A 15,277-nucleotide genomic window follows, 5' to 3' on the forward strand; every position below is an offset into this window, starting at 1 on the left:
TGGCTATCCCAGGAAACAATGATTTTTATATGAATGCAACTGTGGTCTTTGACAGCTTTTATTCGAAGGTGGAGGAAACATTTCAAATCATTTGAGTGCAAATGAAAAGCAACATTTCATCCATATACATGTATTTACAGATGCACTGGCACTTAGATGCACTTTAGAGGCAAGGTTAAGAACTCAATTAGTGGAAAGAAAAGGAGAGGGTGGTGAGCACACAGATCAGATAGGGCACACTCTGTTACATATACTCTACATGCTTTAAGTCTGGGAATGTTATGATCTAAATAATACAAACTTGATTTCATGGTGAGGAACTTATGTCAGAGCGGAGCTGCGCCAAACTCTGATGAACCGTTGACTTTGGACTTGATGGTTTTCAGATAATTAAAACAAAAAGGAAAAAGATGAAATGCTTAGCTAAGTGCATCTGATCTCCTATCAGTAAGCCATCAGTGGACACTGCGATCTGCAGCACACCATCTGATGCCCCTCGACTGTCTGGAGTGGATTCCTCTTCTAGTCAGTTCCCAACAGAACTAAAGAAAGGAGGAACCAAGTAAGAACTACTTCTACAAGGCATCCACTGAGAAGTCTTCGCCTTACTTGCGGTTACTAACAGTGGAAGCATGGACAGTGGACAGGGTATTAAGGCCCACTGAGCTGCATCATGGGATTTTATATGTGTAATGCACCTCCATAATGCCTGGTCCCTGACCCTGTGCTGCTAACAAGCAGGCTACATTATCCTCTCCCCCTACAAACAAACTCTGCTTCAGAATAACAAAACAAAAAAAAATACCCCAATGTGGGAATTATCACTATCACAAGCCTCTTTTCACAGTTTGTCAAATGTAACATTGAACTGTAGATGACAAGGATGGAAAGCGTGGCATTCCATGGTGCAAAGAGGGACAGGGGTGGGGGCTTCTTTTTTTTCTCATAAATTTTCTTGTATTTTTCCCCACAGTGGCATCAAGGACTTGTGATCTTGAGGCAAAACAGATAAAAAAAAAAAACTAATAATATGCAAGTGTCCAAATTCAGTTCATTTAGAGTCTATTGTAGAAAAAGAGGAAAAACTGATAAATTGAAGATCAGCAAAGCAAGTTCTTGGTTCTCAATTCTTCTCCTCAGCCTTCACCTCCTTTTTCTCATCTTCTTTCTTCTCGGCCTCCTTTTTGACCGATTCCTTCTTTTCTTCTGATGCCTTGTCTTTTACGGAGAGCTCCCCCAGCTTCTCTGCAACTTTGTCAGTGTTGCCTGTGGCAAAACAGGGAAATGTGCAGTCAGCTTAAAAGCTGTGAAAGTTTGAACACAACTCAGTTGCACGACCAGTCAGTGTTGATGGTAAATGTATTTTATTGAAGCATTAAACTTCTCTGCGTGTGCTATACTGACCAAGAAAGTTGAGTTAGCAGCTGAAAATTTGCATCCAGCACTATCATTTGACGTAACAGTGACGTAGTTGGACACAAGGAAGAACTACAGGCTATTTCAGCTTGAACAAGGGGGTGTGCCCTAGACACTCCTCAAAAACAGAGCTTCCTTGTTCTCTTTGCAAAGTAGCTACATTTCCTACGCAAAAAAACGGCATGCCAAAATATTAGTGCAGAGGATGTTATGAGTTGAGGATACATTTTACAGTGTTTTGGCTGACTCGGATATTCAGCCATATTTATTTGAGCCGTAGTAAAGCTGTGAACAGAGGCCGAGGCTGTGGTTGCGTGAGCCGTGATATGGCCAGCAGGGAGCCATCAGAACCTGAGCTGCCGAGAGCAAACAGCAACTGGTGGTGCCTTTGCTCAAATTGCTCTCTGATACTTGCAGGAACAGAATCATTTTGCTGAAATCGATTTCAGTGTGGGCAGTTTTTGTTGGATGCTGTCGCCAGTGCCAACCCAGTAAGAACATGTGTGCCTGTTACTATAATACATGAAAGTTTTCTTCTCACAGACAGTCTTTTACAGTTCATCTTCAGAACCCTGAAGATGAACTGTAAAAGACAACTGAGACGAGCAGGGCTGAGAGGGCATTAATAAATAAATAAATAAATAAATAAAAAAAATAAAAAAAACTGTGTGCAATGCAAGCAGGTGATTCCAGCTTTTTGGTCAATATAGCACACGCTAAAGAATTTAGTGCTTCACTTGAATGCATTTACCTTCCACACTGACCAGACATCCACAATTAAGGTGTTTAAGTTTGTCCCTTAAAGAATGTTCCAACTATTCATTCAGCCACTATAAGCAATTCATTATTTAAGGTGGGCCCTGGGACCCTTTGATTGATGTAAATTGTGATGTAGCAGAACATACTGACACCAGCCTTTTAAAAAGCCAGTAAAGTGTTACATTCTGCATGTCCATGTAGCAGACAGAAAAAGTCCCAGGCTGGAGGGAACAGCAAGGGACAGAGTGAGTCTGCATGCTCATGAAACCTAGCATGTAAGATGTCATGTTACCATTAGATTGAATTTAATTTAAAACAAGTGTCAATATAATATACTTCACTCAAACATGACCACATTTGACGGTAAACACGCTTCATGTCATCTAACCTCTCTTTTAAGGAATGTGCCTAAAGTTTAAGTTTCATGTACCTGATCCCTCTAGAGTTTTTCTCATCTCCTCCTTGCACTCGTCAAACTTCCCCTTGAACTTCTGGGCATCTGTAAACAGAATAGACAGTTAGGGTATGTTCACATCAACACACTGTTGTATGATGGACAGTCAGGCTGCTTTATCATGCTGCACTGAGAAACAGGAAAGCATGTGTGAAAACAGCTGCTGGGAGTTTGTTGCCTTAAGTTTGGATGCAGAAAATGGGCCTCTTGTAGCCACCTGTCACTTCAGTGTGATCACTGTATCATCAAAATTAAAACACTGATCTGTACAACTTTGGATTACAAGTATAAATACTTACTTTCTGCATTTAAAAAGCGTATTGCCAGGAGTTCAGGTTTGGGGCATTCATCAGCATAATCTGCTAATGTGTTCCACACCCATGCCCTGTCACTGCCAGCGTTGGGCTTCAGCTCCATGCTAGGCATAACTGTCGTTCACAAGAGAGAATAAGGTTAACATGGCAGGGAAGGCAGAGATGAAAGCATCTACACTACAGGGGGTCATCATATTCAGTGGCTGCACAACTAGTAAGTGCATGTAGTTGGGACTGCTTTTAATAATGGCTAATTGTATATCCTAACCATTTTGATAAGTTTGGTGCCATTTCTCTCCTTCTTACCAGAACCAATACACTCTATTAATCCTGTTATCAGGCTCCTTACATGTGTGTTGTCTGCTTAACTACACTTGCATTTGCTCAGGCGAATACAAATATTCAGTGTAAAGCTCCTATCTGAGCAAAGCTGCTGCTCATGTAAATGAGATGCATCATTTCCATCCAGCGGTGAGAACACTAAGATGATGAATACCAGTTTGCCGAGATAGAGACTGCAATAACCTGCAGACTGCTGTGCGAAAGCAAGACCTCCTTCCCCTTCTTTCACTTACGGTTCAATGCTTATCACTTATAGCAAAAGGGTCATATAGGGCTGGGAAAAGTCCAAGGGAAGTTAAGGGCCTGAATTTTTGCATGATACGACACGATTGAAATTAACAGTGAACTTATTTGACAGTCAGGAGACACATGAAAAAGCAATATTTGGTTTTATGGCATGTTTTGGTCATAACTATGGTTATTTAATTGAATATCACATTTTCAGGGTATATGGTATTATACCATACAATAATAAATTATTTTTATCAGTTACAACAGACCTTATAGGAATGAAAACAGAGGGTATTTTGTTGGATTAATGCTTTATTATAATTGAAACTGGAAACCATTTTTGTTGAAGTTGGTATAAAAAGTCTGAAAGGCAGTCGAGGAAAGGAGCTGCATATGCCCCCCCCCCCCCCCCAAAATACCACAGCCTAACAAATGTACATGAAGTGAATCTTTTATATTTTATTTCAGTTAACCAGCAGATATCCCAAAGCAAAGTACACAGTTTATACCTTGTTAACACATTCTGCTAATTTTGGCTAGCTACCTGCAACCATGTGGGATGGAGCTTGTTTGGGCATGCTAATTAGTAAATCAAAAATAATTCATCTATTTCCATTTATTCTTTTTTTGATTAACATGTCTGTCAGTTGTTTACTTGAAACCACAAGTTTACCCACAGCCCATTCTGTCAGCTCAAAATTTTAAAGTACCTTTCCTCAGTTAACTTAAACTCACCACAGGGCACATTTTAAATTGTATGTAATTTGGCAACTTAATAAATCATGTCTGCTAATGATCTGGTAAAAGGCTTGTTCCTTTCTGCATACGGCATTGTAAACACATCCTGAGCAAGTGTTCCCTGTTTTTCTGTTTTATTCCCATTTTGAATATTGCAGAGATTTTGCAACCCTAAATACCACCAGCTTGAGGTTTCTGCACATATACTGAAACACTTAAATATCATGGGGAGAGAGGATGGTGTGTTCACAAGGCTTGCTACAAAACTTTATAACAAACAGAAGCAAAATGTGCATATGCAATGCAATGTCAATTTTTATTTGCGTTCTTATCAGTTGTTTGTTTTTTCTCTCTCTTGGCAATGTATCTGGTGTCATGATATAAATCAGCCATTAAATACATAAGACTGTTTGTCAACTTGACTCACTGTGATGATTGGCACAAATCTTCAAGGTGCGGTCTCTCCTCATCAAGAGGCGGATTGAGCCCTTCTCTTTGTGTTTCAGCAGCTTGACGTCTCCAGTTCCTCTCTCCTTCCACTCTGGCGGGTCGTTCTCAGAGGCAAAACGATATAGTTTAGCCCGCCTGAGAAAACAACAGTATACTAGCTTACCAAATGGTCAGCAAAATGTATATTAGATCACAACACGTATGAGTGACTGAACAAAGAAGACCATTAAAAACAGTTTACATTTTAAAGAGTTCCTCCTCGTCCTCTTCTAATGTTTTCACATCCTGCTCAGGAAGGGACACGATGGGCTCAAAGTGGGGATCATGATTAGAGTCCTCTGCCGTCTCTGCAGTGGTTTCGTGCTCTTCCTGGTCCTAAAAGGAAGAAGACAAATTAATGATTTAACTCAAAGCAAAACAACATCAATTCATCAGTGTCAAAAATTCAGACTGAGTTTAAGTAATAAGGCATGTGGTATACGTCACTGTATTCTATCACTGGAACAAAGTGACTTCTCACAATTGACCAACCGGCCATGAATGCATCAATGGAGGGATTTAAGAGCTCATTGGTTAAGTATAGCTTTTGTATGGGAACTGCCAAAGCCTTTAGTAATCACTACAGCTGAGCCAAGCATCTTTAATTCTATTTGGGGTTGCATGTTCCCACGCCGGTGTTCGTAAGTTTAAATGTACATGTCTAATATGGCAAGAAAATACATTACTCATACAAAAAAATAAAAATACTGAGGATAAAGATCCTTAAAAAAGTTTGCAAGTTCATGACCTCTGACAAAGTGAGAAAAGACCTTATGCAAATCTGTGTGTGCAGTGTCATTTTGTGAATATGAAACTGAAAAATGCGGGAGGCTTTCCTGTCTTCAGAGTCACAACCTTAACTTTACTTCTACCCCATTATGCTCACAAGCTTTAATGTTACTGGTTAGCAGTACAGCAAGTTAGCTATATAGCAAGTTAACTATATCCCGCTTAATTTGTTGCAACTTAGGGGCTGTTTGTTTCTAATTCTTGGGGAAAGGTGGTGCAAAAAGGGGGAGGCGTGTCAATAATTTTTTGAGCACTGGGGAGGCACTGATGGTTTTTATTTTAGCTTAGGGGAGGGGCAATGAGGATTGTACTCCGTATTTAGTTTACCACTAATTTTTAAAGAAAACATCCCTTAAAAGCAAGTTTTCTTCAAAATTTGCTTATGTTACACCATTTCTCACAGCTAGAAAATGTAGAAACAATTGTTAAATTTTCAAATTTCGGACATTCCTTGGACACATCATGTGGAACAAATCCCTTTGTCAGGAGAAAAACAAAACAAAAAGAAATCTGTGCTTAAAGTAGTGTAGGGCTGGGCGATAAAACCATAATGATATCTATCGCGATAGACACGTGATCGATATCAATAGAAAATACGTTCGATAAAACGTCTCATGAAACAGGAAGAAATCCTGGTCCTGAACCGCAAGGCATTCTGGGGGATACAGTTCCAGCTGGCTCTCCCGGCCCAGCTAAGCAAGTTTGGTTGCATGAACAAACTCACTCACTCCCTGTTGGTAACGTACGTAACGTTCCAATAACCTGTTGAGACACACACTAGCAGTTTCATGTTTGGGTGCGCCTTCGTGCCTCGTGTCTACAACTCATAACAAAATGGTGAAAGGAGAAAATGAGTGCGACAGAGCGTGAGGAAATTGTCGATAAACGAGGAAAGGTCAGTTCGCTGGTTTGGCAGTACTTTGGATTTTATAAATCCGTCAAAAGTCAGACCAATGTTGTTTGCAAACTGTGCAAAGTCGCCGTCCCTACCAAGACAGGGAATACAACGAACCTATTTTATCACCTCATCTGCTCTCACCCGTTGGAGTACAGCAGTATCAAACCGCCATCAACCGCTGGTACAAGTGAAACACCACAGAAACGGCAGCAGACTACCATGTACCTGTATGACCTTAAAGCCTGAGAAGGTGAAACAGTTTTGCTTGCCAAAATCTGGACTGAAACCATGTTTGAGTTGTTTTTGAGTTATTTTTATGCCGGTTCTGACTGTTTGTTACAGATCAAATATGTTAATATCTGTTAATTTCGTTTTTTACAAAGTACTTTGCACATTTTTTTAAAGACGTTTAAGCATTTATGTTTACATTTGCACATTAACCAGTACATTCATTTATTTGACTGTTTTTCATGGTTATGGTGACCTCTTTTTCCTCTGTGTTCGTTTGTTCATTACTGAAGAAAGGTTACATTTAAACTAGAAGTGTTTAAATTTAACATTTTTTTTTCTCCTGGTCCTTATTTCAAATAGATTTTTAAAAATTCAATAATTATCGTTATCGACTGATATGAAACACTTATATCGTGATACATTTTTCAGCCATATCGCCCAGCCCTAAAGTAGTGTGATTTCAGCAAAATCACTTTATTCTACATCTCATTTAAAATTTGGCCCAAAATAAACTGTTAGCACTAACTAACCAATATGCACAAGAAGAGCAAAAACCAGGTTTTTTTTCAACCCCAGAATTTTGTGTTCAACTTTTAAATACCAAAGGATAGGTTTTAAAACTCTATTACGTAATTTATGGCGGAGAGGGTCCTCAAATCACTCAGGGAGACTCAAGGACAAATATTAGTAGCTTTCAGGAGGATCAAATTTTTAAAAAGTCACACCTCAGCTACCCCCCCTCCTCTGGTAAGTGAAGAACAGTCCCTTAGCTAAGGGAGGTAAGCTACAACTGCTACTAACGGTAAATTCAATGCGCTTACGGTTGGATAAATATAGTAAATGTAACCGGCTTGAATGATTAGGTGGGTAAACTATGAGCTTGGTTTTTCGTCGCAGTTGAATTTTACTTCTTTAGTCTTAACAAACAGTTGTTCGACTTTGTTTTTCTAATACAACTCATTGTGAAGTTGCCTAGCTAGGCAACGAGGCCTTTCACTGGCAGGCTAGTGGAGAGCTAACCGTTAACCGTAAGCCTTCTCGGACCACGGTGTTTGTCGTTGACTGAAGCCACTGTTAATTTGACAGGGATTTAGGTGACATGATTTTTGGGATAACTGGCACTCTACTTAATATGACATAGTTAGTGCTAACTGCCCATTAATACGCAATGACTAGCTCCAGCACCCCGTTATTAATGCTAACAGTAGCTAGCAAATGTTAGCAACTGTTGTGCTGGCCAGACAAAGACAAGGAACCCGGCTAACCTCGTTGTCTTTGGCCGGTCGGCTACGTCCAGATTGTAAGGTGCCCCGTACAAATGGCTGACAAGTGTGATAGTTTCGTTACATCGTTAGCAGTGTTGTGAAAATTGCCTCCCTAAGCAACTAATGATGAGTGTGCGATGCTAATGTTAACATGCTGACTGGCTGCACACTTCACAGTACTTTGGAGCTCGTCAACGTCAACGTGAAAGAAATCACGAAGAGTATGAAATCTAGACCTGGACATTTCTACACGTCTGTCATAATGCCCTTAAGCTTTCATTACATCCAGTGGCTTTAAAAACACACCAATTGGCTGTTCTAGCATCACGAAAGACATCATTGTCGGCATTTCTGGCTCGCAGCTTCCTTTACAAACTTTGACGAATTACGACATACAAAATACAATGTTTGCCACCTAATACCAGTTTCAAGGCGAACATAATACATTAGATGACCTAAAATGTGTGACCTCACCTTCGGGTCTGCCATATTATTGTAGATGTTTGTAGATTATGGAAGTAGTTTGACAGATTCAAATCCTGACTGGCCGCCGTTTCCCTGAAGCTACTTCCTGCTACAGCTTTCGCGCGCCGAATTTCCTACGTATGCCCGCGCCCACATTGTGACAGCGCGCGCACCGCCTCTCGTCTCTGGGAAAGTGCTGTTTCTATCTCAAACTTTTTATCAATTGATTATTGACTGAGCAAGGTGACAACTTGTGCTGTAGACTATTCAGTGCAAAAGAACAGACAGGCTTTATATCAAAATGTAAAATATAGGTGCGAAATTATAGGAGTAATTCTATCCATAAAGAGAGCGATGAGTTAAACTGGATCAGCACTGTGAAGCACATAAGTGAAATGTGGTGCAATAAAAAGGTGTGTGCGTGTGTGTGTGTGTGTGTGTGTGTCTTCTGATTGTTGTAGGCTTATATTAAAATAACCCCCCATAAATCCCTGAGGCTACCACACCCATTTATTCAGAAAAATGCAACATTTTACAGAAGCAAAATTACTAACACCACACTGCAAAAATACTCTGTAACTATTGAAAATGTTACTTCAGTAAAAGTATCTAAGTACATCTGGAAAATGTATTTAAGAAATACAAGTAAAAGTACTCAGTGCAGAAAATTTTAAATCAGTTTTAAAAATCTGAATAATAAATAAAAGCAAAGCAGCATGTCCTCATATTTGAGAAGTTGGAACCATGAAATGTATTTGCATGACAGATAATAAAAATAATAACAATTAAATGATTATCAAAATGGTTGCCAATTAATTTTCCAATCAATCAAATAATTTCAGATGCACATACATATTTTCTTATGGTTTGAGCACAAAATTCTTAATTTGTAAAGTAACTAGTAACTAAAGTTATCAAATAATTGTGGAGTAAAAAAGTACAATATTTCCCCCAGAAGTGTAGTGGAGTTTAAGTAGAAAGCTGTGTGAGATTGAAATACTCAAGTAAAGTAAAAGTACCTCAAATTTGTACTTAAGTACAGTACATGAGTAAGTGAGTGAGTGTACTTAGGCTGTACTCAACCATTGATTTTAACTCAGGGCTGCTCTGTAAGATGGGGCCTCAAGATCAAGTAATAATGCTGTGTTGCCTTATGGTTTATATTTCAGTTTTATGCGCTGAAGTGGTGCATGGTATTAACAAACAAAAGTTCAGGGGTAAAACACAGTCACATTTTCACATAGGGACTGACACAGAAGGTTAAAAGGAACTGAAACAATTACTGTTGAATGGGAAACTGAAGTTAATTAAATAACCTATATTAATTTAGAATAAAAAATAAATAGCAATTTCAAAATGAATAGATGTATATACAAAGTAGCCAAGTGGTATTTTCGGCCAAAGTCTCCGCAAGGTAACAACTTGCCATTAAATGAAGAAAAACCTTTTTAAAAGACGAAAAATGAAACATGACGCTCGAGCCCTAAATGACGACTGTCACTTTAAGTTCAGAGTTCACTGCAGCACGTGGCCAAACCAACATGGCCGCGCCCTGTACATGTTAGTCAGAAGCGGAATTGAAATTAATACAAGAAGGTAAGGTGTATGAAAAATATTGTCCGGACTTTCACTGCTTATGGGTGTTACTTAGCCTATATTTAGCACGACAGGAAACTGTTAACTATTAGACATTAAAATAGGTAATGGCGAGTCGTTTTCATTAAAGAAGAAAACCCGCAACTTCAGTGCATGTTTTAATTACCTGTAGCTAACATCAAATGCATCTGTGTGCAGAGCAGGTGATAGCGTGACGTACAGCCAAAACTCAAATCCTTAGAAGTTTTAATGCATTTACAGAAAAGCTATTAAAATGTAAACGTTGTTTCCTCAGTTTCACTGTTACATTTAGATTCCGAAGTTAATTGTAACCATTGTTAAAAAGTTACAGTCTCATAAACCAAGCTTTGAACACATTTTGCCCTGCGAGCAAGAGCTCCTTAGGGACTGTTCTTTACTTATCAGAGGGAGGGGTGGCTGGAATGTGACTCTTTTTTTTCTTTTGACCCTCCCGAAAGCTGATAAAAGCCTTGATTTTTCACACTTGTCATGCATGCTGGTTAGTTAGTGCAAACGGTTTATTTTTTTTTTGCCAAACTTTAAATGAGATATAGTGATTTTGATTAAACATTACTAGTTGAAGCTCAGATTTGGTTATGATTTTTTCTGAAGAATTAATTGCACATGATGTGTCCGAAGACTGTCAAAAATGTAAAAATACCAAATTAATTTCTGAGGTATGGGCAGTGAAATAAATACAAAATACAACTTTTAAACTTGTATGCCTTCCCCTAAGCCCAAAAAAAACAAAAAAAAAAACAGTCCCTTAGAGAGACAAAAAAGTGTCTGGTTACGCTGACAAAACTGTTCAAACTTTATTTCAGGTATGTCTTTAAAATGTAAAATCAATATCAATCTGCTAATTGCATTGTTAATTTCACAGCATTACGAGTGATGGCAGATGTTAGCAGCAGCCCAGTGGCTGATACTCCACCCTCAACAGAGGAAAGGCCTGATGACCTCCCCCAGGACTCCAACAATGAGGATGCAAAGTCTGACACCAAAGCTGAAGTGGGGAATGAAGCAGCCTCTGACCCCAGCATGTACCGCTACATCAAAGAAGACCTCTTCACATCTGAGATCTACAAAGTGGAGATCAGGAATCTACCCAAGTTCACTGGCTTCAACGACCTGAAGAAGTTCCTGGCCAAACACGGCCTCAACCCGCACAAAATCAAGCTGTTTGGCAAGCAGACGTTTGCCTTTGTCACCTTCAAGAATGAGGAAGAGCGTGACAAGGCCATGAAGATGGTTCACGGCATGCAGTGGAAGGGCCAGGTGCTGAGCGTCAGGCTGGCCAAACCCAAAGCAGACCCCATCCTGAGGAAGAGGAAACAGGAGGAGGGAGAGGGCGCAGGAGGACAGCCCCCATCCAAGCGAACAGAGGGGGACGAGGAAGAGGAGCCGCTGAGTGTCCAGATAGCAAACGTGGTGACTCCCCTGTGGAATGTGCCTTATGAGGAGCAGCTGAGGAGGAAGGAGGAGGAGGTGGTGGGGGTCCTGCAGAGGCTGGCCAAGTGAGTCTGATAGACCCATCCATGCATGTGGTCCCATGTGTGTCTATAACACATCTCCTGCAGGTGTTGTACAAGATCAACACTCAATTTTCTTTAAACCTTTCCATGCCAATGGTTGTTTCAGGCATTATTGCATGTTTTACTGCATGACACAGGGAAAAAAGTGTGTGGGCATTCTGTGATATAAAATATACATCAATTTTACGCTGTTTCTTTTACAGGGAGATTGGCAGCACCAACAAAGCCATGTTGCCGTGGTTATTTGCGCAGAAAGGGAAATACAACAAAATGTGTTGTCCTCTGGAACCTATCAAACCATCTCCAACACAGGTATATGTGAAGTCTAACTCATTTCACATTTTACTGACACTAGCATTTGTCATAAATACATACTACTGTGTTAGAGATTAGTGTGTTAAAATAGACAGGATTCAGTATGTAGTGGTATTGCCACTTTTTTAAGAAGCACAATAACCTAATTTGTGGTGTCACTTCATACAACACATTCCTTTATCTTTCAAGATCTCTGTTACAAAAATAAATTCCACTGCCAATTAGAATTTCAACAAATGTAACTTGTTGTCTGATATTTCCCTGATCCTGTTCATATTTCTCTACCAGACGGAGTACAGAAACAAGTGCGAGTTCCTCATTTCAGTGGGTGCAGATGGTGAGGATAAGACCATCGGTTTCCGCCTTGGAAAATATAAAGGCGGCTCCTGTGCCGTGGTGGGGCCGGCTGAGACGCGCCACGTCTCAGCCGAGGCTAAGAGAGTGGTCAGCGAGTTTCAGAAGTTCATCAGGTATTCTCACATGGTCATGATAGACAGTCCACAACAAGGCATGGTCACAGAAAACCAAACTGCTGCCATATACAGTATTTTTTTTCTGTTGCATTCAATGTCACTATTATTTTGCACATAGGACAACATCATACTCCGTGTACAGTCCTGAAACATATGAAGGACACTGGAAGCAGCTGACTGTAAGAACTACAAGGACCAAACAAGCCATGGCTGTCGTGTTCTTCCACCCACAGGTGAGGACACGTTCTGTTTACAAGTGTGATCCTGTTTCTGAGAATAGAATCGCACAGTTTGATTTCTCCTTTTTGAAGTCTTTTACTTGTTTTGCTCCCTAGAAACTCGAGGAAGAGGAAGTCAATGCATTAAAGAGCTCCATGAAGACGTACTTTACAGAAGGAGAGGGGAAAGACAGCGGAGTAACCTCTCTTTACTTTGTTAGAGAGGGTCAAAGGTAAGAAAGAAATCCTGATGCTCCTTGAGTCATGATGGCTGTTTACTGTTGGTATCAGAGAAAAATGCAGGGCAAACAGTGGAGAACAGACTATGAAAATGTCTAAATGCTGCACTGAAGTTGTGCTTTTGGTTTCCCAGGACTTCTCCTAACATCGAGGACTTGCCCTGTGAGCTGGTGGCTGGAGAGGGCAGCATTCACGAGGAACTCCTGGGTCTAAAGTTCAGAATATCTCCTCACTCCTTCTTCCAGGTAAGAAAGATTTACCTCAAAGATTTCCAGCAAGTTCATACAATGTTAACACCTGTGTATTGCCAAGTATAGGCTCCAGTGTTAAGTGTGTTGTGTTACCTGGCAGGTGAATACAGGAGCTGCAGAGGTGTTGTACTCTGCTGTGGGGGAATGGGCCCAGTTGGATCAGGACAGCACCGTACTGGACGTGTGCTGTGGGACAGGAACCATTGGCATCTCTCTTGCTAAGGTGACACACAACGCACCTGTGACAATGCTTCGGTAGTTACAACCGACAGGAGTTAGTGATAGATATTGTATCAGTCTGCACGTGTGCTAGCTTTAGGGTTTTCTACATCTCATCCTTGTCACCCTTTTCTTGTTTACACCTTGTTCTTCTCTTTTACTGTAAAGTTAAACTTTTGTATTTGTCAACCTGGACCCTGTTTTCCCCGTTTTTGTGTCTAAGTAACTATTTGAGACATCTGTTTTTGAAGATGGTCCTCACCTTTTAAGATTTCCATTAGCTGAATTTTACAATGGGGCAAAGAATACCACCGCTTGCTTTACATCCAGGTCCTAACTTTCTGTCACAAACAGCAGCTTCTGTACCATTTTAATTTGCCGTGTCAGGGTTTGTACAATTATTGGCAAAGGGGAAAAACATTTTTACAACCAAAAAAAAAACCCCTTTTGAAATGTTACATTTCCTGGGATGTTAATAAAAGTTCCTGTTAACTTTTGTCTTTAGAGGGTAAAGAAGGTGATTGGGATCGAACTGTGTCAGGAAGCTGTGGAGGATGCCAAAGTTAATGCGAAGCTCAATGGTAAGAGGCCAAATAACCTCAAACTACTGCCAGTGATTTATGTATGAAATGTGACTATTCATTTCTTATGAACGTAAATGTGGGTGCGTGAAGGTCATGATAATAGAACACATAAGGGTGGTATTGATAAGTTTGATCTGTTAAAGTTGTTAGTGGTAGATGGTCACTGTGCAGTCCTTGTTTCACAAAATGATCTTTTTCCGTTTTTGATCCTCTCATTCAGTTTATGAATGGCACAGCATGATCAACTAAAAGTGAATGTTTTGTTTGTATCTTAAGGTCTGAGTAATGTTGAGTTTCACTGTGGGAAAGCTGAAGATGTGTTCCCCAACATCCTCAATGCTCTCGTGTCACCCAACGTCACAGCCATTGTGGATCCACCGAGGGCAGGCCTACGTGAGTCAACAGGCAAAACATGAAAATGAAATTCACTCACTTATGGATTTGTCACATATTAATGAGATTTTGTTTCAAACACAGATTCCAAGGTGATACTTGCCATCAGGAGAGCGGAGCATCTGAAGAGGCTGGTTTATGTGGCATGCAACGCTAAGGCAGCGATGAACAACTTCATTGAGTGAGTTCTTTGTTTCAGAGCAACAGTTAGAATGTAATCAGTGTTTGTGGGTATCAGCTTTATTACCTGACTGTGAATAAATATTCGACTGTCATGACAGATATCATTTTTAAAGGGGGCCAGTTCGATAAAATGGTTCTTATGATGAAACTTTTTGTTTTTAAGTCTGTGCAGAGCACCATCCAACAGAGTTCACGGGGCCCCATTCCGTCCAGTGCGAGCCATGGCTGTGGATCTCTTCCCTCAGACCATGCACGTCGAGATACTTCTGCTGCTGGAGAGAGTGGACTACGACTCCCAGCAGCAGCAGACCAGCAAGTGATGAGGACAAGACAGGGTCTTGGCCTAGGATACGTAGCATGGGCTTAACGTACTAGAAATGTTTGCACACTCAGTACTTCAAGGAGCCTTGAAATTAATGTGTGCAGTAGCATTCTTTGCTATGTCATTTAAGTATCTGCAAGGCCTTAGTCTTAACTTTAAAGGGCCAGTTCATCCAAATAATGTAATTTACTATAAACCAGTGTGTCATCCAGTTAAATCTTCCTATTTTGTAATGCAAGAATTAATTTGTGCTTCAAATAAATTGGTTAATACAGTATGTATTATACTGTATTTGCTTAACTGAGCTTTATGGACTGTCCCTTTGCATGTTATGCCTTTTTAGTTTGAGAATGTTTAAGTTATGTTTACTCAAAAGAAGGTCAGGTTATGAGCATAAAGATACTTAAATTTTAATTTCCTGAATTTGATACTTTAACTGTTAATAGGGACAATCAGAATAAATGGCTTAACCCATTAAAGTGCCACCTCAGTTGAACTTCTTGTTTCTGAGTCTTTCATCATCCTGCCACTGAATA

General features: G+C 40.1%; 2 protein-coding genes and 1 non-coding gene across 3 annotated transcripts; 1 reads left to right on the forward strand and 2 right to left on the reverse strand.

Moving 5' to 3' along the window:
• Positions 1–42: 42 nt before the first annotated feature.
• ranbp1 (RAN binding protein 1) lies at positions 43–8,545 on the reverse strand. Its single transcript, XM_049578125.1, has 6 exons — positions 8,401–8,545; positions 4,946–5,079; positions 4,682–4,839; positions 2,929–3,057; positions 2,606–2,674; positions 43–1,266 (listed from the first exon to the last, which is right to left on the reverse strand). The coding sequence occupies exons 1-6, from the start codon at positions 8,413–8,415 to the stop codon at positions 1,124–1,126; spliced, it is 648 nt and encodes a 215-aa protein (XP_049434082.1). The 5' UTR covers positions 8,416–8,545; the 3' UTR covers positions 43–1,123.
• On the reverse strand, positions 2,302–2,430 carry LOC125891033 (small nucleolar RNA SNORA77). Its single transcript, XR_007449604.1, has one exon. It is a non-coding gene; the product is annotated as a small nucleolar RNA SNORA77 (small nucleolar RNA).
• A 1,370-nt stretch (positions 8,546–9,915) lies between the features above and the next one.
• On the forward strand, positions 9,916–15,237 carry trmt2a (tRNA methyltransferase 2 homolog A). The gene is made up of 12 exons (XM_049578081.1): positions 9,916–9,987; positions 10,892–11,525; positions 11,747–11,855; positions 12,147–12,328; positions 12,450–12,564; positions 12,667–12,782; positions 12,923–13,034; positions 13,141–13,263; positions 13,765–13,840; positions 14,120–14,236; positions 14,321–14,417; positions 14,583–15,237. Exons 2-12 carry the CDS (start codon positions 10,903–10,905, stop codon positions 14,737–14,739), a joined length of 1,827 nt encoding a protein of 608 aa, XP_049434038.1. The 5' UTR covers positions 9,916–9,987; positions 10,892–10,902; the 3' UTR covers positions 14,740–15,237.
• The last annotated feature ends 40 nt before the right edge of the window (positions 15,238–15,277 follow it).

The sequence above is a fragment of the Epinephelus fuscoguttatus genome, linkage group LG6 (assembly GCF_011397635.1).
Source record: "Epinephelus fuscoguttatus linkage group LG6, E.fuscoguttatus.final_Chr_v1".
Classification (NCBI taxonomy): Eukaryota; Metazoa; Chordata; class Actinopteri; order Perciformes; family Serranidae; genus Epinephelus; species Epinephelus fuscoguttatus.

Excerpts from the sequence above, each read along its gene's own strand:
- ranbp1 (XM_049578125.1), bottom strand. Across the intron at positions 3,058-4,681 it reads GATTTGTGCCAATCATCACA|TTATGCCTAGCATGGAGCTG; the intron begins GTGAGTCAAGTT and ends TGTGAACGACAG. Across the intron at positions 1,267-2,605 it reads AAAAACTCTAGAGGGATCAG|GCAACACTGACAAAGTTGCA; the intron begins GTACATGAAACT and ends GTTTTGCCACAG.
- trmt2a (XM_049578081.1), top strand. The coding sequence starts at position 10,903 with ATGGCAGATGTTAGCAGCAGCCCAGTGGCTGATACTCCACCCTCAACA. Across the intron at positions 11,526-11,746 it reads GTCCTGCAGAGGCTGGCCAA|GGAGATTGGCAGCACCAACA; the intron begins GTGAGTCTGATA and ends TTTCTTTTACAG. Across the intron at positions 12,329-12,449 it reads GAGTTTCAGAAGTTCATCAG|GACAACATCATACTCCGTGT; the intron begins GTATTCTCACAT and ends TTTTGCACATAG.